This window comes from Myotis daubentonii, chromosome 3 (assembly GCF_963259705.1).
Source record: "Myotis daubentonii chromosome 3, mMyoDau2.1, whole genome shotgun sequence".
NCBI classification, from domain to species: Eukaryota; Metazoa; Chordata; class Mammalia; order Chiroptera; family Vespertilionidae; genus Myotis; species Myotis daubentonii.
This window is the reverse complement of record NC_081842.1, coordinates 8,082,908-8,104,072: the sequence shown is the minus strand read 5'-3', so window position 1 is coordinate 8,104,072 and position 21,165 is coordinate 8,082,908. Positions and strand designations below refer to the sequence as shown.

The window sequence follows — 21,165 nt, the reverse complement described above, 5'->3', positions numbered from 1 at the left end:
GCTCAAGCTACGGAGTGCTTGACCTGCCTGATGCCGGTAACATGACTCGCGATCGCTCCTGTCACCAGGAGCCCCCACAATACTGTGTAATACACTTAGATAATGCCTGCATCTTCATGGACATGGCTCCAAAGAGACAAGGACCATTTATAGGATCACATGTTTAGTAGAAGATTTGGCTACCTGAAGCGGCCATGATGCCAATATTATGTTTCATTGTATTGATATGTTATATTTGATTCTTTTGCAGGTTTGAATGTATGTTGGCTGTCCTGGAAGGGAGCTGTGTGGGGTGACCCCCAAAAGTAAAGGGTGCCTAGCTGCCAAGAGGGCAAGTGCCCAACTGGGCAGGGGAGGGTGCCCATCAGGTTTTGGTCTCTGTTGAGAGACAGCTAACAGTTGACAGCCTGTAATACTGTCTTGCAGGCCTGTCACCATGCCCATGTCAGGGGTAGTAAAGCTGGAAAAAGCCTGTTTAAACTAGAAAGTCTGAGGCATGGTTATGCATAGAAAGAAGGTTTTATACCAACAATTATTGTTTTGTTTTAAATCCATGAAAAGGAATTAGCAAGGAAAGTCAGAAAATCTTAGAGTAGATCAGTATGTTTTTCTCCTTATGTAATTCCTCCGAAATCTGGCAATGCTAAATAAATACGTTTCTTTGCATAGATCCAATAAGACTGATTCCTAATAGTGGTTTTATTAATGGAAAACTTTGACTGGAATATCATGTTTTAAAGAGCCCTGTCTGAACTCTAAAGACTTGAAGCCACTAAGACCACGAAGAAAGCCTGGTATCCTGCTTGGGAGCCCTGAAGATGGCTGGCGCTGGAGCGTCAGGCCCATGCCCTACCATCACTGGCGGTTGGTAAGAGTAGAAGGGGAGCAGTAAAGATGCCTCTGCATCCCTGCGGAACCCCCACACACTCTGGGCCGCAACAAGTAGGAGGGCTACTGAGATGGGCCTTAAAGCCTGGAGCGTGGGCTCAGGTGGAGTTGCTACAGGTGAGGGATTCACCTAACTCAGCAGATACTGCAGGCAGGCTTGATGGCTTGGCTTCCTGGCCCTACGGGGCACATTAAGGTTCAACCATGAAATTCCAGCAAAGGTAGTCAGTTACCATTCTTGTTGTGTTTATGCAAACATCAGGACAATAAATAAATTAATCTTGATTTGGCTTTTTAATAGCCATGGAGGAATTTTAAGAAGAAAAATCCTATTTCAATAGAAGTTGTTAAAGCTAAAATGATTTCTTTCCCTTCCACCGGACCATTTGTTAAGCTTATAAGAATAGTTCAATTGATAGTTCTGTGTGCCCAGTACGGGCCTCTAGCAACGGTGGAATAGAAATAGTCCGTCTCATGATTGAGCCGGAAGTTCCAAGACAAGGGGGGAATGAAAGGACAGAGCAGGACTGATGGCTGTGTCCTTAACCCCTCTTCCAAGAAAAAGCCGCAGGGTGTATCAGTTACTCAGCCTGCCCTTATCTCGGCCAATGGGAAAGCGGGGGAAACTAGCCCAAGGCCAAAAGTATGCTGGCCACCTCCCCTGTCTTTGTGTAACCAGACCCTAGCTGCACCCTGCCCCAACCCCCGACCCCAAGCCCTGTAAATTCTTTGTTCTCTTGGGATTCGGGGCTCTCTCTTGCACCCAGTAATGGAGGCAAGGGGGGGGGCCAAGCGAGCTTGTATAAGAGACCCTCTGCTTTTGCATCGGACTGGCTCCCTGGTGTGGTTTTTTGGGGATCTTGAAATCTGGGCATAACATGAGGTGGGGCCGTGCAGCCCAAGGAAGGCCCTTTGATACTGGGCAGAGGGCTGCACATGCCTTTCCACCTCACAAACAGATCTGGGAAGTGGGTTTCAGAGCTCAGGGTGACCGCCCGTGTCAGCTGCATGGACTCCCTTCCTTGTGGCAGCACATGCCAGAGCACCTCTTCCCTCTCTCTGTCCCCAAGACTCTTGCTGTTCAGGAGTAAAATAACCAACACGCGCCCTGACCGGTTTGGCTCAGTGGATAGAGCATCGGCCTGCGGACTGAAGGGTCCCAGGTTTGATTCCGGTCAAGGACATGTACCTTGGTTGCGGGCACATCCCCAGTAGCGGGTGTGCAGGAGGCAGCTGATCGATGTTTCTCTCTCATTGATGTTTCTAACTCTCTATCCCTCTCCCTTCCTCTCTGTAAAAAAATCAATAAAATACGTATTTTTTAAAAAATTTAAAAATAAAATAAAATAACCACACGCCACTGCTGACGGCTAGAAAGAAGCCAGATCGGCCCTGGGCGCCTCGTCACCCTGGCACGCAGGGGGCAGGGGGCTCCGACTCGGGGAGGGCCTGCCCCCACCCTGGTGCCAGATCCACTCCCCTGGGGCAGGACCTTCCGGGAAGCCGAACCCACAGAAGGGATGTGGGGGACACGTCCTGCACTGTGTCTGTCACTGTCCTGTGGGGAGGTCTGAAAGCTTTGGCCATTTCTAGTCACTTACTCAGCCTCGAACTGGTTGGGAGTTATAATGTCTGCAACCGGCACCACCTTTTCTTTATAGACAGGAAGGAGATCCTCTGGAACGTACTGAAGGAAAATGAGAGAGGGACAGGCTGATGCACACAGAGGAGGAGACGAAACCAGAACATTCGAGTCCAGCTCGGGGGCCCCACGTGACACCGGGCTTCCCGGCCCCCCGTGGAGACAGGCAACGCGTGGTGACCCAAAGGGCTCCACACGGGGACAGTGAGCCGCGGCCGGTCCCACTGCCTGTCTGTGTCCGGCTCAGGGGCCGACAGCAATTTTAACATTTTTTTTAATGTTGGGGGGAAAAGCCACAAGAAGAATAACACTTTGTGACACATGGAAAGACAGAAAATTCAAGTCTGTGTCTCTACATGAAATTTTACTAGAAAACAGCCATGTCCGTTGGTCTGCAAATTGGCTGCTTTGGCTACAACAGGGATGCGTGGCCCTAAGATACTGACTCTCTGGCCCTTTTATGGGAAACCTCTCTGCCAGCCCTGCCTCCTCCCACCGAGGGCCCCGCCTCCCCCAGAGCAGCGCCCCGTCCATCAGAGGTCCTGTCCTGCTTTCGGATGAGCAATAGGTGTGCTCACTGCACTCACACGGGCGTGACATTACTCACCATGGAGCCTTCGCCTTCCCACTTGTCACCCATCACCGGGTCACACACTGCAGAGACACAAAGGGCATCGTATCAGCAAGGGCTGCAGCCGGGGAACAAAGAGCCTTTCACAGGATTTTTTTATTTTTTTAATCCTCACTTGAGGATATTTTTCCATTGATTTTTAACGAGAATGTTGGGGGTGGGAGGTGGGGGAGAGACAGAGAGAGAAACATTGATGTGAGACACACAGATTGATTGCCTCTCACACATGCCCCGACCGGGGTCAGGGATCGAGACTGCAACCCAGGTATGTGCTCTTGGCCAGAATCAAACCTGGGGCCCTTCAGTCCGCGGGACAACGCTCTATCCATTGAGCCAAACCGGCCAAGGCCTTTCACATGATATTTGTTGTTAAACGTCACCTGCACCTAAAAGCTTGGGGAAGCATGGCTCCATTCTCATTTACGCATTATCTGGAATTCCCCACTTTGTCATCCGGGCCACCTGGGGTGACACAAACCTCAAATGCAGTGACCTTTGCACACTGACACTGATGAAGCCAGTTTACAGCCTGTTTGCCTCCCCACAAAGATACCAGGTTCGCGGTGAAGGTGTGTCTACCCCCTGAGTTCAGTGCGTACAGGCTGGGAGGTGGACCATGAAGTTGGGATGAAAAGAGGGAGGCTTCCACCCAGGCACAGGCCCCAGGGGCCCCCACTCCCGCAGGTGACAGCCCAGCGCCTACCATACACCAGCCGGGAGTTCTGCTGCTTCAGCTCCCGCACGATGTCCACCACCATGGCCAGGAAGGACTTGTCCCTCGTGTACCCTGTGGGAGGGAGAGCAGGCCACCCGCATAAAACAGAAGGCTCACAGCGACCGACCGCGGCCAAGGGAAACCATCCCGCGGCCAGGGTGAAGACCAAGTGTCCCCCAACAAACGCAGCCCGCGAGGGTCGCCGGGCACTTCCCAAAAGGAAGCCTCGGTGATGGGTGTGCAGGGGATGTTCTGTTCTGTCCATTTCAACAAACACACTCACTTTTAACCACGTATATAAACACAGACAGGTACTCTTTTTTTAACCAAAAATGGGTAAATATGAGACCAACGAACCAGGCGGCAGCGTGTTGCCTACTTGGGTGTTTCACCCCATTCTCTTCCCAACACCCCGCTTGGCCCCACCCCATGTGCACTGCAACCCCGATGTGGGCCCAGAAGTGTGACTTGGCCTGGACAGGACCAAGCGCTCGGGGGCATGCGCCACCCCTCCTTGAAGGAGGCAGGGGCCAGGGACCAGCCGGGTGTGGGGTGCTCTGGGACTTCGAGAGTCCATCCCAGCTGGAGCAAGGCTCGCAGGTACCAGCGCCTGCTCCCGCAGGGCCCTTACCCGTGAGCACGTAGTCATATTTATTCACGTTGTTCAGCTTCAGACCTTCGTACACCTCGTGGAGCTCGTCTGCGTTCAGCACCTGACCCTTCCAGTGTGCGTAGCCTGGGGAGAGCAGAGCCGTCAGGGCCTGCGCACACGGCACACGGTGAGACGGCTTCCCCTGATGGCCCAGCACAGCCCCGACAACCCCGATGACGCTGGTGGGTGAATGGTGCCCTCCCCAGGGGCTGACGCGGGGACTGACTGAGACCTCCCAGGCATGGTGTCTGAGGGGGCTGATCCCTGTGGCTGCCCAGCAGCCTCAAAGCGCCCCTGACGGCAGCACCCTGGCTGGCACTGTCTGTGGTTGTAATTCCTGGCATCAGGGGTCACACCACCCACCGCCAGTTCCCTCTGAATGAATCCAAGGCAGGGAGGGCATCAGCTCTCCAGGCTGGCCCACGGACACATGTGGAACCTGCGTCACACTGACAGGATGGGGAGGGACACTCCAAAGAGGACACGCCAGGCTCACACAACTGGTCACTTCTCCCTGTCTTTCGAGGGGGCCCTGGGGATGTGTTCCCAGATGTCACAGTCACTTCCTTTGCCAGCTTCTACTGTGCATGTTTCCCCATCCAGGCTGAGCTGCTTGATCGCTGTCATCTGGGCACCCTGGCAGGTAAGGGCTTGTCATAACCCAGCTCCCCTCCCCACCTCCACATAAGGTTGAAATGCAGCCAAAGCAAGTCTTGGATCAAATCATGACCAAGAGCCAAACGTGAATCAGAAATGGGCCCAGATGCTCATCCTGCTCTCGTCCCTGACAGACACGCAGGTGCAGACAGACACGTGAGCATCCTGAGGGGACCCGCCTGGCATGTGGAGCCCCTGCCCACAGAGGCTCAGGTGGGGACAGGCCAAGGGCTCCCAGTTCACCAGGGGCAAGGCCACACCATGGACACCCCACACTTCACCCATGGGAACGCCTCCTGGTGTCCTTTATGGCAATGGGAGGCCCTTAAAGTATGTGCTTCAGTAAAAACCACGGGAGCGTTATCCCTACAACCCTCCACATGGACCACCGGTGGTGATCTGCACTAACTCAGACCGCCCAGAGCCAGGCTGCTCAGCCTGGAGGAGGAGAAGGGCAATGGCGCCCTCTGCTGGCAGCCTGAGTGCATGAGCAGGAGTCAACCTGATTCTGGAACAACTCCAACTGTCAACACGATTCTGCAGGCAGCGTGGCCCCGGGGCACCAGCTGCAGCAAATCATGTGTATGTCCCTTGAGAGACACCAGCGTGAACTGACATGGGAGGGTGAGTCTTAGTAGAAGAACCTGACTGACCCCATTCATCAGATACCCTCGGGGTCAGCAGGGTCAGGAGGGCGAAGCAGGGAGAGTCCAAGAGCTCTCCAGTGCAGGACTGCCCCCACCGGCTCTCGCGTTCACCAAATGCTGGCAGCCTCTGGCTGTGTCCCGGCAGGTGTTTGCTCAAGGAAGGCTGGGCGGCCACAAAAATGCTGTATGCCCAGAGTGGGAAGAACAGTGGTCCTTCCTGCCCCTCCGTTTCCCAAACCTCCTTCCGACCAGGGTTGGTTTATTCCCATTGCCCGTGTAGCATAGTCGAGTCCTGGAGCACCACAGACTGGGCGGCTCCAACACAGCCCTGGAGGCCGAGGTCCAGGTGTGGGCAGGGCTGGGCCCTCCCAAGGCCTCTCTCCTGGGATTAGATGACCCCTTTTCCCTGTGTCCAAACATGGTTGTCCCTCTATGCCTGTCTGTGCCCTGATCTCTTCGTATGGGGACGACCATCATGTTGGATTAGGACCCATCCCAATGACCTCATTTAAGCTTATCACCTCAGAGTCCGTCTCCAAATACAGTCATTCTCTGAGGTGCTGGGGGTCAGGGCTTCAACACGTGAATTGGAGGGGACACGATTCAGCCCATCAGAGCAGCGGTGAGGGTGAGACACACAGCCCCCCACCAGGCCTCGGACACCGGGCACCACGGCAGAGCACAACCTCTGTGAGACCAGCTTCCTAACCAGCCTGTGGCCGAAGCACTAGCTCCGCGGCCTCGGGTGCCAGGTGGCACATGCCACACTACCATAGGGCACTGGTCTGAGAAACAGACCAGCCTCATTTCTGAGCAGCAGGGCGTGGGCAGGGGTGAGGGGAAGAGAGATGGGCTCGGGGCACAGCGAGGCATCACCTGGCTACTCCAGGTCGAGGGGTTGGCACCTGAGCCACAGAGGTGGCCTTGGGGAGACCTCCCCCTGTAGGTCCTCGGATTAGGCTGCAGAGACAGGGTGCTCAAAGTCACCCCCAGGGGGAGCTGCCTGAGGGATCCTCTCGCCAGGCGGGCCCCACACGGCATCTAAGGCTGGACTGGAGCAGGAGGCTCTTCTCCGTGGGGGAGGAGGCCCATCCGGAACCAGAGGTGCCTCCCTGGGACAGAAGCCCATCCCAGCCCTACCCATGCCCACACCTGCGTAGGCTCTAGGGCAGTGGTTCTCAACCTTCTGGCCCTTTAAATACAGTTCCTCATGCTGTGACACAACCATAAAATTATTTTCGTTGCTACTTCATAACTGTAATGTTGCTACTGCTATGAATCGTAATGTAAATATCTGATATGCAGGATGGTCTTAGGCGACGCCTATGAAAGGGTCGTTCAACCGCCAAAGGGGTCGCAACCCACAGGTTGAGAACCGCTGGTCTAAGGCAAACTGTGGTCTGTTCCTCATCCACCCCGCCCGGGGCGGGCAGAGGCCTCCCTGCTTCAGACCCGTGGGGAAAGCCAGCGCACCATCACCTGAGAGCGTCCACAGGAGGCAGGAGGAGCCGTCACCACCGAGGCCGGAACGCCCCTCCCCTCGCCCCTGCAAAGGGCAGGAGGAGTTTCTGAACCGAATCCTTGCTTATGTTGAGCTAATGTCATTATGGCACAATATAATATTCACCAATAAGTTTAATTCCATCACTTGGTGTCCAAGCCAGTTTGGCTCATTTACTTTAAAAAAAAAAAAAAAAAAGGAAGAAAGGAAGGAAGAGCCCGAGGCTCAGTGGTTCGATTCGATTCCCGGTGAGGACACATGCTTCGGGCTTGATCCCCAGCGTGGGGCATGCGGGAGGCAGCTGATCGATGATTCTCTCTCATCATTGATGTTTCTACCTCCCTCTCCCTTCCCCTCTGAAGTCAATACAAATATATTTTTTAAAAGAAAAGAGAAAAAGGGAGGTGGTTGAAATAGCCAGTAAAAACATGTGGGATGTTCGCTGGATTGACTCAAACTTTTTGGGACTTCTTCAGATTTCAGAGCGTGCAGCACACTCCGCAAAGTGAAAGCAGGAAAGGACTTTTAGGGTGAACTGTAGCCTTTTCATCCAAACCCACACAGAATTCCTCCCTCCTTGCTTATGACCTATCATACCCTCTCCCCCCTTCCAGGAAAAATTAAACCCAGGAGAATTACAAGGCACCACCCACAGGTCCCACGGTGCCCTGCCAGGCGGTCGGAGACGTCTGTGCCCGGAGGTTCTTCCTGGATGCAGAGCAATCTCACGAGACGCAATGTGGGGACCGTTCCAAGAACCAAGGAGGCTTTGTCCTCCTGCCTCTGCGGCCGTGGGGAGCGTGGGGTCAAGGGGCACTGCCCCTCACACACCCTCCAGCCAGCAACTCCACTTCAAGGCTTGTCCAGAAACCCGTGAGGTCCCTGTGCGTGTGCTCTCCCAGGCACCAGTCTCTAATAGAGACAGTCAGGGTCCACCCACACGTCCACCTACAGCATGGGAGACCCTCCACGCAGCCATGGCAGCACGGGGGGCATGAGCACACTCATGTAAGAGTAGGTGCTAGGATCACCGTCCTTGTTTTTCAGGAGGAAACTGAGGCACCACCTCCCCTGGTTACCGCATCTGCCTGGCCAGCCAGCGCAAAGCCGCAGGGCTAAGACTCAGGTGGGAAGTCCACCCTGCAGATGGGAGACCCCAGCCCTCCACCCTCACACAGGGCCGCCCCCCCCCAGCTCTGTCAGGTGGGGGCACAAGACCCACATTTCTAAAGGGACGTTTCTCACACCCACACTCAGCTGAGCCTGTGCCTTACCTGTGTGGTTTGAAAACTGGACAGAGTTCACAGCGTCGATCTCAAACCCCAAAACCTGCAAGACAGACAGAGAAGGACCAGGTGTGAGAGAGCCTGGGGCTGGCAGTGACCTCCCTGGCCTGGAGGAGGGGAGCCAACGCATGCTGTTGGGAAGCAGCCAGCCGGAAGGACTGAGACACAGAGGCCACTCGCCACAGCTGGGACTCAACGCCTCCGGATCGCTCCTGGAGATCCCACTGATGGAGCTCGCAAAGAAATCCGTGAGGCCACCAACCAAGACCACACCCCCATGAGCCACATACAAGCAGTGGCAAGCGGAAGCCACCAGGGAAGTGTGAGGCCAATGCCCTGCCCAGGGTGAGGAGGGGACATGCCCACGAGCTCAACTCTGACGCAGGAGACCTGACTGACCAGGCCGGTGAATGACAAGAGGCCCAGGAGCAGGAAGGCCCTCGAGGTCAGCTCCAGGCCTTCTGGCTGGCCGGCTCCACTGACTTTACTCCTTTCCCTTCCCCGAGCTCAACGGGAGAACAAGGATCTTTTTGTTTTTTTGTTTTTGTTTTTTAAATATATTTTATTGATTTTTTACAGAGAGGAAGGGAAAGGGATAGAGAGTTAGAAACATCAATGAGAGAGAAACATCGATCAGCTGCCTCCTGCACACCCACTACTGGGGATGTGCCTGCAACCAAGGTACATGCCCTTGACCGGAATCGAACCTGGGACCCTTGAGTCCGCAGGCCGACGCTCTATCCACTGAGCAAAACCGGTTAGGGCAACAAGGATCTTTTTGTAACACTGAACCACAAGACAAAGAAAGGGAGCAGACAAACTGTGGAGTAGCTGAAACACACACTTCCCATGCCACTCTATATAATAAAAGCCTAATATGGCCCTAACTGGTTTGGCTCAGTGGATAGAGCGTTGGCCTGCGGACTCAAGGGTCCCAGGTTTGATTCCGGTCAAGGGCATATATCTTGGTTGCAGGCACATCCCCAGTGGGGAGTGTTCAGGAGAAGGCTGATCGATGTTTCTCTCTGATCAATGTTTCTAACTCTCTATCCCTCTTCTTTCCCTCTCCCTTCTTCTCTGTAAAAAAATAAATAAAATATATTTAAAAAAAAGCCTAATATGCAAAGTGTCTGGTCATTCAGTTGCCTGTTCAACCAATCAAAGAGTAATATGCTAATGATATGCTAAGGCTGCTCAACCACTCGCTATGATGTGCACTGACCACCAGGGGGCAGACAGTCGACTGGTCAACTAGTCACTATGACATGCACTGACCACAGGGAGCAGACACTCCAACCGGCAGGTTAGCTTGCTGCTGGGGTCTGGCCCATCAGGACTGAGCAAGACAGGCCAGACATGCCCTGGAGCCCTCCCACATCCCTCCCCAGCCACGATCATGCACCAGTGGGGTCCCTCAGCCTGGCCTGCACCCTCTCGCAATCCAGGACCCCTCGGGGGATGTTGGAGAGCTGGTTTCAGCCCGATCCTGCAGGCCAGGCCGAGGGAACCCCACTGGTGCACGAAGTCATGCAGTGGGTCTCTAGTTAAATTAAAATCTCGGTGCCTCCTGGGGGCACAGGGAAGAAGTGGGCCCATCATCTGTACACTCTCCCAGAGAGACAGGGCAAAAGAGAGCAAGTGAGAGAGACCACGTAAAAAAAAAAACACAAAAAAACAAAAACCAGAGACTGAGAGCCCGGCCGGTGTGGCTCAGAGTTTGAGCGTTGACCTATGAACCAGGAGGTCATGGTTCGATTCCCAGTCAGGGCACATGCTCAGGTTGGGGCTCGATCCCCAGTAGAGGGCGTGCAGGAGGCAGCCAATCAATGATTTTATCTCATCATTGATGTTTCTCTCTCTTTCACTCTCTCCCTTCCTCTCTGAATTCAATAAAAATATATTTTTATAAAACAGAGACTGAGAGACAGACAGTGTGAGACAGGCAGCAAGAAACAGAAAGTGTGCACGGAAGTGTGTACGGAAGAAACGGCAGAGAGGACAGAAGTGCAGGGACGTGCTGGCCCTGGGGCCTCTCTCCCCTCCACCTGCCATTCTGCTCTAGCAACACCCTCCCGCCCTTCTGTGCACTGACAACCTCCAAGTCTCATCTTAACGTTCAAAACAGACAAAAGGGCCTCTGCTGCCGGCAGTCGGGAGCGGCTGCCCCGGGCGGGGACGGGGCGGCAGTGACGGGGAGCAGGTCCACGTCCTCAGGGGGTGGAGGTTACACAGGCGCATTCACTTGGTGAATTCACTGAGTGACGCGCTTAGGATGTCTATTTAAACATTTTCAGCCGGTATTATCAGAACTTAAAGTGATAAAAAGTCAAGTCTTATTAAAGTAAAAAGTTAAATGGGAGCTTTGCAATTTCCTTGCCTGATTTGACGGCCTCCTGGGCACACATACAGTTTGCAGTCTTTCAAATCCTGAAGAATCAGATTGGAAGTGACACCAACCCTGACAAACCTGCCAAAAGTCCCCTCTCCAGCGCTTCTGGGTGCGGATGGTCCATCCTCGGAGCTGGCAAAGGCGAAGTCGCTGTTTCCTGCTTTGCAATGACAGCGAGCGCTAAGCCCCTGGTTGCCATCGCCCTCTCAGATGCCAGTGACACGGGCGTGTTCGCCAGGATCCCAGGCTCCTCTGAGGGCACCTGGCAAAGCCCGGTGCAGGGCTGAGCCAGACCCAGAAGGAAGTCAGCACAGAGGGCCGACCTGCGGGGTTCAGGCCTTGGGCCCTGGAGAAAGGACCTCCTGTTGCTCAAATCCAGGCTTCAGTTCAGACCCCCTCTGTGCTGGGCCTCGTGGAGCAGGGGCTGAGCGCTGGGACTCGCACCCAGCTCAGCCAGTGGCCACCTCTGGGCACGGCCAACAAGGAGAGAGAGGCTGGGGGAGGGAAGGGCTGTACCCCAGCAGCTCTGTCCTCCGAGCCCTGGCGGTGACATCCACACTGTGGCTTCTCATCACTCTCAGCCCAGCCAGCCTCCTCCCCCTTCTCCCCTGCACACCCCCTTCTCCCAGCGTTAAGTTCCAACTCCCCAACCTTTTCTCTTCTGATCCCACATCAGCTACTTAAGGCGAGTGCTGGGCTGCTGGCAGGGCCTCCCACACGATACCTGTGTTGCCCTTTTCCGTTCTCCTGATAACAACTGTCTCTATTAAACTCTGTGAACATAATTGCTGTGGTTTCTGTTTCTGGACTGGCCCCTGCCTGCTACACCTCGTCTCCTCCAGCCCCAGGGGAGCCAGAGACAGGCTGATTCCTGGCCCAGGGGTCAGAGCAGACCACACACACACACACACACACACACACACTCACACTCAAATACACACGGTGAGCTGCTGGGTGCTCCCCGGCATTCAGCTTCAGCAGGGGGGGCAGATCTGAGTTCCCACCCTTGACAGCCTGCACATAAGTCACAGGACGTGGGAACAGACCAAGACGCCTGTGGACCCTGCTGACTGACAGGACCACCGCATAAGAGAGCAGCTGACAGGACAGAGTGCTGGTCCTGTGGGTGAGAACCAGGTGGTTTTATAGCAGAGCCGGAGCTCACACAGCTGCGGGGCTCCCGTGGGGAGCAGCGTGTCAGGGCCCCATGGCCCTGCGCACCTGTGCACAACCCCGTCCGAGTGTGGGTGGAACGCGTGAATGTGACTATGTTCTGCAGCAAAAGGCAGCGTATCCACGTGAGTCTGATCTAATTACACGCGTCCTTCAGCAGCAGGGAGTTGCAGGCTGATGGACAGAAAATGAGAGCGATCTGGGTGAGAGGACCCCACGCACGTCGCTGGCTTCGAAGACCGAGGCCACGTGATGAGCCACACAACTGTGCGTCAGTGCTATATCAGCCAGTACTGACAGCTGAGTCAGAACACGCACTTAGTGAACCGTTAAATGCAAATGCTGTGGCTATCTTACCCTCCCCCTCCCCAGTTCTGGGCTCTGGAGCTTTCCACGCCGTGGATCTCACGAGGCAGGTGATGTGCCTCCCTCCCACCTCCCCCGCGAGTGGGTGTCGAGCAGCCAATGGCAGAGCTGACACCACAGAAACTGGCACACACCCTCCCCACCCCAAGCCAGTTTTCTGTTGTTAATCCTCACCCGAGGATATTTTTCCAATGATTTTTAGAGAGAGAGGAAGGGAGGGGGAGAGACACACAGAGAGAAACATCGATGTGAGAGAGACACGGCAATTGGTTCCCACACAGCCCCCAACTGGGGCCGGGGATCGAGCCTGCAACTGAGGCACGTGCCCTTGACCAGAATCCAACCGACGACCCTTCAGTCCACAGGCTGACGCTCTATCCACGGAGCCAAACCAGCCAGGGCCAAGCCAGTTTAACAGTTGCCAGCACACAGTAAGAAGATATAAACTGTCATTTTAAGAAAAAAGAGGGGGGTGGGGGCAACTGGGGAGAGGGCAATGGGGGGAAAAGGAGACTATGTAATACTTTAAACAATAAAGAAAAAAAAATACTATGTTTGAATTTAAAAAAATAAAGATACTATGTTTGAATTTAAAAAAAAAAAGGGAAAAGAGAAAAGAGAAAGCCCAGGCCGGGTAGCCCCGGTGGTTCAAGTGTTATCCAATACCAAGGCTGTGGGCTTGATCCTGGGTCAGGGCACAATACAAGAATCAACCAATGAATGCACACATAACTGGAACAACAAACTGATGTTTCTCTTTTTCTTTCTCTCTAAAAAGAAAAAAATCAATAAATATTAAAGAAGAAGAAGAAGAAGATCAACAACAACAACTGACTAGTTCAGCCCAGGGTGGGGTCAGGGGAAGGCAGGCCTTTCGAGAGAAGGGATACCACCACCTCTGCCACCTCTGGCTGCAGCAGGAACCCTGTCCCACCAGCAGGGGGCTGGGTGCCCCTGGAATTTCCCTGTCCTAGGGCCCCATCCCTGCTGTGGCAGCCCAGTGCAGGCTGTGCAAGGGCTCCTCACTCCAGTTCCTGCGTGCTCCCCCACCCCCCCACCACACCCAATTCCATGGACTCCACACTGTGGCCACTTCCTGACCCTGAAACGTCGGAAACCTGTGAGCTCCTCTCCGCAGCCCAGACCATCACTCACTCAGCCCCCACGACCCTGTTTAGAATCTTGTCTTCTCTGCTCTGCACCTGCACTTGGTGGGGTTTTGATGGCTTAGGGACGCCCCGCCAACCGGGAGCCCCCCAGGATGAGTCTGCCACCCCGGTGCCTCTGAATGAAGCCAGCGGTGGCAAAAGCCCCAGCCTCAGGCTCCACTAGCAAATGCACTCCCACTTCAGAAACACGAGGTGCCCGCACTGAGCGTGCCACCACTCCCACTCTGGCTGCTGAGAGCGGCGGCTTCACGTGACCACATCAGCAGGGCTTAGCCAAGGAGCCAGGGCTCAGATCCAAAAGGAGCCACGGAGATTCACAGCCAGTCGAAATCAGGGCACTGCTGGCGAGGTCCCTGGGTAGGACATGCTGCCTGTCAATGCTAATCCACCCTTGGCACGTGGCAGGGGACCTGGACTTGCTGCAGGAAGAGAAGTGGCAACGAAGGGGAGACGTGCATGGTATGTAGGAGGCACTGGTCCTCCTGAGAGGCCACTCAGACTGCCTGCTCCAGGGGTCAAAACAAGCTCAGGCCAGTGGGTTGGCCTGGAAGTGGCTCCAGCTTCCTACCCCTGCCAGCGTGTGGGGGAAGCATTTGCAGTGATCAGAGCACGTGTGTGCCTGGGAGAGCTTTCCAATGTTCCACAGTCTCCGAGCCACAGAGGAACACAGGGGCGTAATCAGGGTCTTCGATCCACGCAGGCACCCATCTCCTGCCCCAACACAGACCTCAGTCCGCCTTTCCGGACACAGCAACCCTCCTCAGGGATAGCTGCACCTGCTGGGGGCATGAAGCAGGGCTCCCGTGTGAGCCTCGGTGGGTGACACAGGCCCCAGTGGCTGCATACCCACCTCGCGGCTGAATCATCCACGCACTGTGCTAACAGCGAGGCAGACGCAGCTCTGTGATCCACCCTCGTCACAGCGGCAACTTTTTTTTTTTTTTTTAAAGGGTAGGATGCCATTCTTCCAGCATCTTCCAAATGCAACTCTGCTGGAGAAGGTCCCTTGTATCCTGGGGACTCTAAGGAAAAAATGTAAGATCTTCCAAGGGACTGATCAGAGACCCCCTGAAGTTCACCCCGGGGCTCAGGGGGTTCTCAAAGGTGAGAGGTGGACGTGGCTCCTTGCGGCCCTGTGGCGGTCCCTGGGGACCCAGTGGTGGCTCCAGGAGAACCTGGAGTGAGCCGCCCACAGGAACATGTGTGTTCACACGCCCAGGTCCCTGTAGCTCTGTAGCTTCTGTTGGGCTCCAGCAGCCCCCTGGGAACCCCAACCTCTGCTCCAGCTACTGTGGCCAAAGGAATCTGAATCCAGGTTTCCCCGCCGGTGCCTCTCAACACACCTGCGGCTGACCTCTCCTGCACAGATGGGCCAGAACAGCCAGAGAATGAGGCTGATTTCTGCAGGCCCCAAACTGAGTCACCACCCCCAGCCTCCCCAGAGTGTCTTTGGGGCCCTAGCTGGTCTTGCTCAGTGGATAGAGCATGGGCCTGTGGATTAAAGGGTCCCAGGTTTGATTCCAGCCAAGGACACATGCCTGAGTTGCAGCCTCGATCCCCCCACCCCCCAGTAGGGGGCGTACAGGAGGCAGCCAATCAAGAATTCTCTCTCATCATCGATGTTTCTATCTCTCTATCCCTCTCCCTTCCTCTCTGAAATCAATAAAAATATTTAAAAAAAAAGAAAAAGAAAAGAAAGTGTCTTTGGGGCCTCCTGTGGGCTTGCCTTCCTGTTTCGGTGACACCACATTTAAATGGATTTTCAGCTAAGGCTACCTCCTCTGTTGCTGGTCACATTAACATGTTCCCCTCAATATTAAAATGTACTATGGACTTGCTGCACCGGAGTGCTGAAACGAATCCAAAAGCAGGATCAAGGTTCTGTTCTCTTCTCTCTCCCCACCCCCCTTTGTTGTTGTTGTTGTTAATCCTCACCAGAGGACATTTTTTCCATTGCTTTTTCAGAAAGAGTGGAAGAGAGGGAGGGAGGAGAGAGGGAGAGAGGGAGAGAGCAAGAGAGCGAGAGAGCAAGACATCTATGTGAGAGATACATCGACGGGTTGCCTCCTGCGCGTACCTCTACCGCACTCCTATCAGGGTGATGAGCAAACCTGCAACCCATGTATGTGCCCTTGACTGGGAATCAAACCCAAGACCCTTGGTCCAAGGGCCAACTAACCACTGAGCCAAAGCAGCCAGGGCCCTTCTCTTTCTTCTATAACATTTTTCTCTGCCTGTGGGAGGTGGAGCCCATGGGCCGGCCTGCCTGAGACTGTGAGAGGTGCGCTTCAGGACCTGGCAAAAAGCGGTCTGGGAACCTCAGCCCCGAAGACTCACAGGCACCCAGCGGGCACAAATCAGCACCAGGCTGACTGCCGCCCGAGGAGCACCTGGGCCGAGCTCCGGCCGGGGGGCGCCCTGGGAGCCAGGCACCCTCTGATCACCACGAGGACTGTTCTCGCGGAGAAAGGAAAGGGTGTCTAAGCTGCTCCAGCTTGAGCAGTAGCCAAGGGAGCACAGTCAGTGCCTGACCGCGGTCTTCCGAGGGGCTTCCAACGGAAAAGGCAGCGATGAGAGAAGGCATACCGTTCTCCCTACAGCCCGGTAAATCTGTAGAAGTAACTGCTTCCAGACCTTCCCATGACTCCCGGCTCAGAGCCGGACGCCCCCGCCGTATCGGAACGTTCTCCACCTGCCGTAAAGAGGAGCCCTCGGCGTGTGTAGCCCCTGGAGCTGCTGTGCACAGCTGCACCTCCCCGTCCTCAGTTGGGCCCACGTGAGAAACTCGATGCTTAAACCTACAAAGGTTCTGCTGGCATCACTCTGCAGGTGAGGCTGAGGCAGGCTCAGAGGGCCAGAACTCCGAGACGCGGGACACCAAATCAGGCCCCACAGGCAGCCTCGCCAGCCCCCGCCACACCCATTTTCCAGCCTCTGAGTGGCATGAGGGCAAATCTGTGCGGCCCAGCCGGAGCCAACCCTTCTCCAGTCATTTCCAAGTTGTCTTTCCACACTCGGCTGTGGAAGAGCCTGCGTTTGGAGTCTCTAGCTGCAGCCCCCACCCGCTGTGGCTTTGTCTGGAAGGAAAATTCGTGCAAGGGTAGGCCTTCCTTTCCCTGGCTGCCAGCACTGGCTTCCCTCCAGCCCTGGCTTCGTCAGGAAGGACGTCCGGAATGGCGTCCGGTCCAATTAGCATATTACTCTTTTATTACTATAGATGGAGCCATGACAGAGGTGACTGAGGTTAAACAAAGCCACGAGGGTGGGCCCTGATCCAGCATGATTGGTAAGCTCAAAAGAGAAAGAGATTAGGGCACAGGCACACAGAGGGGCAACCACGTGAGGACACAGGAAGAAGGCCCCCTCCACACGCCAAGGAGAGCGGCCTTGGGAGAAACCAGCCCTTCCCACACTTTGATCTCAGACTTCCAGCCTCCAGGACTGGGAAAGAAGAGACATCTGTGCCTGAGCCCCCCAGTCTGCGGTATCTGTTACAGCCACTTGAACTAACACAGTTCTGTTTGAGTTCCCGCTGTGCAGGGAGCATGTTCTTTATTTTTTCTTTATTTTTTGTTGTTGTTAATCCTCAATCGAAGATATTTTTTTTCCATTGATTTTTTTTTTTTTTTTTAGAGAGAGTGGAAGAGAGGGAGGCAGGAAGGGAGAGAAAGAGAGAAAGAGCCCTGACCAGTTTGGCTCAGTGGCTAGAGCATCGGCCTGTGGACTGAAGGGTCCTAGGTTTGATTCCGGTCAAGGGCATGTACCTTGGCTGCAGGCACATCCCCAGTAGGGGGTGTGCAGGAGGCAGCTGATCGATGTTTCTCTCTCATCGATGTTTCTAACTCTCTATCCCCCTCCCTTCCTCTCTGTAAAAAATCAATAAAATATATCTTTTTTAAAAAGAAAGAGAGAAAGAAACATCGATGTGAGAGACACACATCTTTGGTTGCCTCTTCAAGGTCACTAACCTAACGGTCCCTGCTTTCCATGACCCCCATCCTGCCATGCTCCTCCTAAGCCTCAGAAATCTTAAGGGGAGGGAGTGCAGGGCTGGGAGATACGTGTCAGCAACCCCCGCCCATGACAGGAGGAAGGAAATGACATGACCCTTGCCCCCCAGTCTACGTCCCATAAGCCCCAGAACACGTGCCCATAAGTGAAGATGCTGGGCCCTGAGGAAACCCCGGGTTAAAAACCGCAGCTCTGTCTTTAAGAGGCACTTCTCCAGGTTGGTGGCCTGGAGGAGCAGCCGCTCTTGAATAATTTGGAAAGCATGGTTTTGGTATGGAAGTTGAAGGCATGTGCCTGGGAGTTCAAGAACAAGGGACATCACTGCAGGACCCTGGTGAGCAGAGGAAGGGAACAGTTTGCCCTGTGGAAAGACGAAGGGAGGTGGGACGGGGCAGAGGGCACAAAGAAGCCAGCAGGGAACTCACTGGACACTTTCTGCCAAGGGCGGTTCCCATGGCTCCCCGGCCAAGGCCAGGCTGGAGCTGCTGCTGCCCTTGGACAGAGAGCAGAACCTGTTCTCAAAGCCGTCCTGCTTCCACCTCCCTGGGCTGCCCCTGCTCTGCCCCAGGGACCCTGCAGCTCCCCCCACCCCGACCCAGTCCCACCCCAGTGGCCCTATGCAGACTAGACTTGCACCTACCTGCCAAGTCTCCCCACCCTATCCCCCCACAAGCTAGGAGTGAAGAGGCATTCCAGAGCAGTGACCAGGAGCAGGGACAGTGGGGCACACCCAAGTTTGCAGGGTGACTACCCCACGAGTCTGCCCTCTGCTGGCCAGAACAGGAGGGATGAGGACCAGACCTGTGGAGCTGCTTACACATCAGATCTGGCTGGTCACTTTGAACTTGAACCTTTGTACCTCTCCACCTTCAAGTTTTTGCTCCACTATTTCCTATTCAGGCTTTAGGTATGGCAGCCTCAGGTCAGCCTCAAATTCTACTCGGAAGCTCTGGCGCTTCCAACGGTCTTTCTGGCCAGCCTGCACCCCTGCAGGTGGCCCTTTACGCCCTGTGGGGCCAGCCCTGGGACCTGCCATGCCTGTTCCTTTGCTCAAACATCAAGCCGAAGGCGGACAGTCCAGGAGAGTCACCACCTTGCCAAGGTGCCCAGTGCTCCTGCTTGGCCACAGGCCAGGTGCCCAGCAGCACACCTCCCTGCACCCAGGCCTCCTCCTGCCCTCCAAGGGCTGCAGTATGAAGCAGTGAATGCCCAGTGAGTCACAGGAAATGGTGAGCCCCTCAGCAAGAACGGCCCAGGGGGAAAGCCAGATGGAAAGATGGACACGTTGAAAGAGCAGCTTCTAAAGCCAAACCCTGCCGGGTCCTGAACTGGTCTGTGGGCTCTTCGTCTTCAGAGCCAGCACCGGCAGGGAGCCCTTCCCTGCCCCATCTCCCTCCAGCGACCACCTCCCGGAATGGTCAGCGGCAGGGTGGGGGCTCACAAGGGGAGAAGAGGCATCCTAGCTGGCGGGGCCTCTCTAACTATGAGCTTCCTTCTCCTCCTCCATCCCGGCAACCTGACCCCACCGCGGGCAAGGGCAGAACACAGCGCCCGGCAGGTGAGCATTGCAAACACCTGCCCTTCCTGTCTCATCCCCTGGGGCATGGTCAGGGCCACGGCGCGGCAGCTTCTCGCCCCCGGAGAACCCGTCTGCTGCGGTCAGGCAGCGGGAAGGGGTGGGAACCGCCGGGTGCGCGAGCCAAGCACGAAGGCTGCAGCCGAGCTCAGCGCGCCCGAGCCGGCCCACCCGCAGGAACCCACCAGGCGCTCCTAGCCAGACGGGGACCCGCCAAGGTCACGCGGGCCGGCCGTGGCCACCCGCCTCGGTCCGCACGGCGGCTCGCGGGACTCCGCGGGTTACGTAAGCGTACCTGCAGCGGGAACGTGGCCGCCCGGTTCCCCACGTAGCCGCGGACGACATGGCTCTGGATGGAGAGCACCCGGCATTCCTCCTCCATGCCGGCCTGCAGGGTTGGCGCGGGGCCGTGCGCGGCGGGCTCGCCCTGCTTGAGGGACTCGGGCTCTCCTCCGGTCCGGGTTCCGCGGCGGCCCCGCTCGGCGCAGGCGTTCGGCTCGGACGCCAGGCCGCCTGCCTGTGACCTCAGCGCGGCTGGAAACCCGCGGGTCTGGCGCTGCGCGGGGGCGGGGCTGGGGCGGGGCTGCGGGCAGGCCCCGCCCCTCGGGCCCCTCAGGCCCCGCCCCTTGGACAGGAAAAAGCGGAACCGCACTCCCACCCGGCCCCCCGCCATTCCCTTTTTCCTACTCCCCGCTCCGGATCTTGGCAACCGACGTCATTCCGCGCTCCTGCCTCGTGGAGGGGGGCAACTACCCCCCCACAATGCTGGGTTTGCCCTTTTACTAGTAATTTTACCAGGAAGGGCACCGGAGCGGCGCCCATTCATTCGAGTCATCGATTCATTCATTGACTCATTCATCCGGACCGCCAGCTCGCGCCCCGCAGCCAACCTCCGGCCCCGCGCTCCGGGCGCCCCGGGACCACCAGCGCCTCTGCCAGAAACAGCCACGCCGGCGACGCGCGGGCGCAGCTCCACGGGAGATGGCGCGGGCCCGGTGACCGCGGAGGCGGGCGGGGCTGGAAGTGACCGGACTGCCCCGCGGCACTTGCAGGGCCAGGTCCGCGCTCCAGCGGCGACAGTTCCGCCGAGCCCCCTGGAGGGCCCGGAACCGGCGTCCGATCCACACCTGGTCTCGCCTCGCAGACCCGCGAGAGGACCCGTGAGCTCCACACCCGTCCTGGAACCAAGGTCCCAGGCCCAGCTCCCCTCCCCGCCGGGGCGCACTTGCCCATGGGACTAGGAGCCGACTAGGGCAGGCATCTCCGCCACGCCATGAGACACTTGGGGACACCAAGGCGCCCACCCTCAATCCTGGCCGTGTCGCAGGCTCTCAGCCTCAGGGTGTCCTGGCTCTACCACCCGTGCCCTGTCTCCTCTTTCTTTCTTCTTCTTCTTTTTTTATTTCTTTGCTTTTTTTTGGTCTGTCTCCTCTTTCAAAACCGGTCTTCCATGGGGTGGGGACTCAGCCTGGCCTTCCCTCTTCTGCCCTTCACCTCCCCACTGTCATCCTTGTCACAGCTCCCCCCCCCACCCCCCTTTCAGACCATCAGACGTGGTGATTTGGGTCCCTCATGGGGACTCAAGGCAACATGTTTAGACCTCTCTAGCCTGGTAAGCAGTGACTGGCAAGGGCTGGGATGATGAGGAAGAAGGGCAGTGCCATAGCTGTTCAGGTTTTGAAGAGGAAGTTAATAATAGTTGATTAATAATAGCTCATGTTTATTGAGCACTTACTATGTGCTAAACACATTTCTCACATTAACACACTGAATCCTGTTGTAACCACATAGAAACTTCATTTCTTTCATATGATCTTTTCTCCTTTTCTTTTGATTCACCCTGGCCTCATCTAGCACCCTGA

General features: G+C 55.9%; 1 protein-coding gene across 3 annotated transcripts in view; it reads right to left on the bottom strand.

The window, feature by feature from the left end:
* PDXK (pyridoxal kinase) overlaps positions 1-19,867 on the bottom strand; it is a 33,700-nt gene extending 13,833 nt beyond the window's left edge. Inside the window, exons 1-6 of one of the 3 annotated variants that reach the window (XM_059686641.1) lie at positions 19,599-19,867; positions 8,608-8,662; positions 4,508-4,612; positions 3,865-3,948; positions 3,138-3,184; positions 2,490-2,575 (exon numbers count right to left, since the gene is read on the bottom strand). In XM_059686641.1, the coding sequence (XP_059542624.1) occupies positions 2,490-2,575; positions 3,138-3,184; positions 3,865-3,948; positions 4,508-4,612; positions 8,608-8,662; positions 19,599-19,685 (464 nt within the window). In that variant the 5' untranslated portion in view covers positions 19,686-19,867. The remainder of the gene's footprint in view (positions 1-2,489; positions 2,576-3,137; positions 3,185-3,864; positions 3,949-4,507; positions 4,613-8,607; positions 8,663-19,598) is intronic. The other 2 variants (XM_059686640.1, XM_059686642.1) reach the window with 2 other exon arrangements.
* Positions 19,868-21,165: the final 1,298 nt, after the last annotated feature.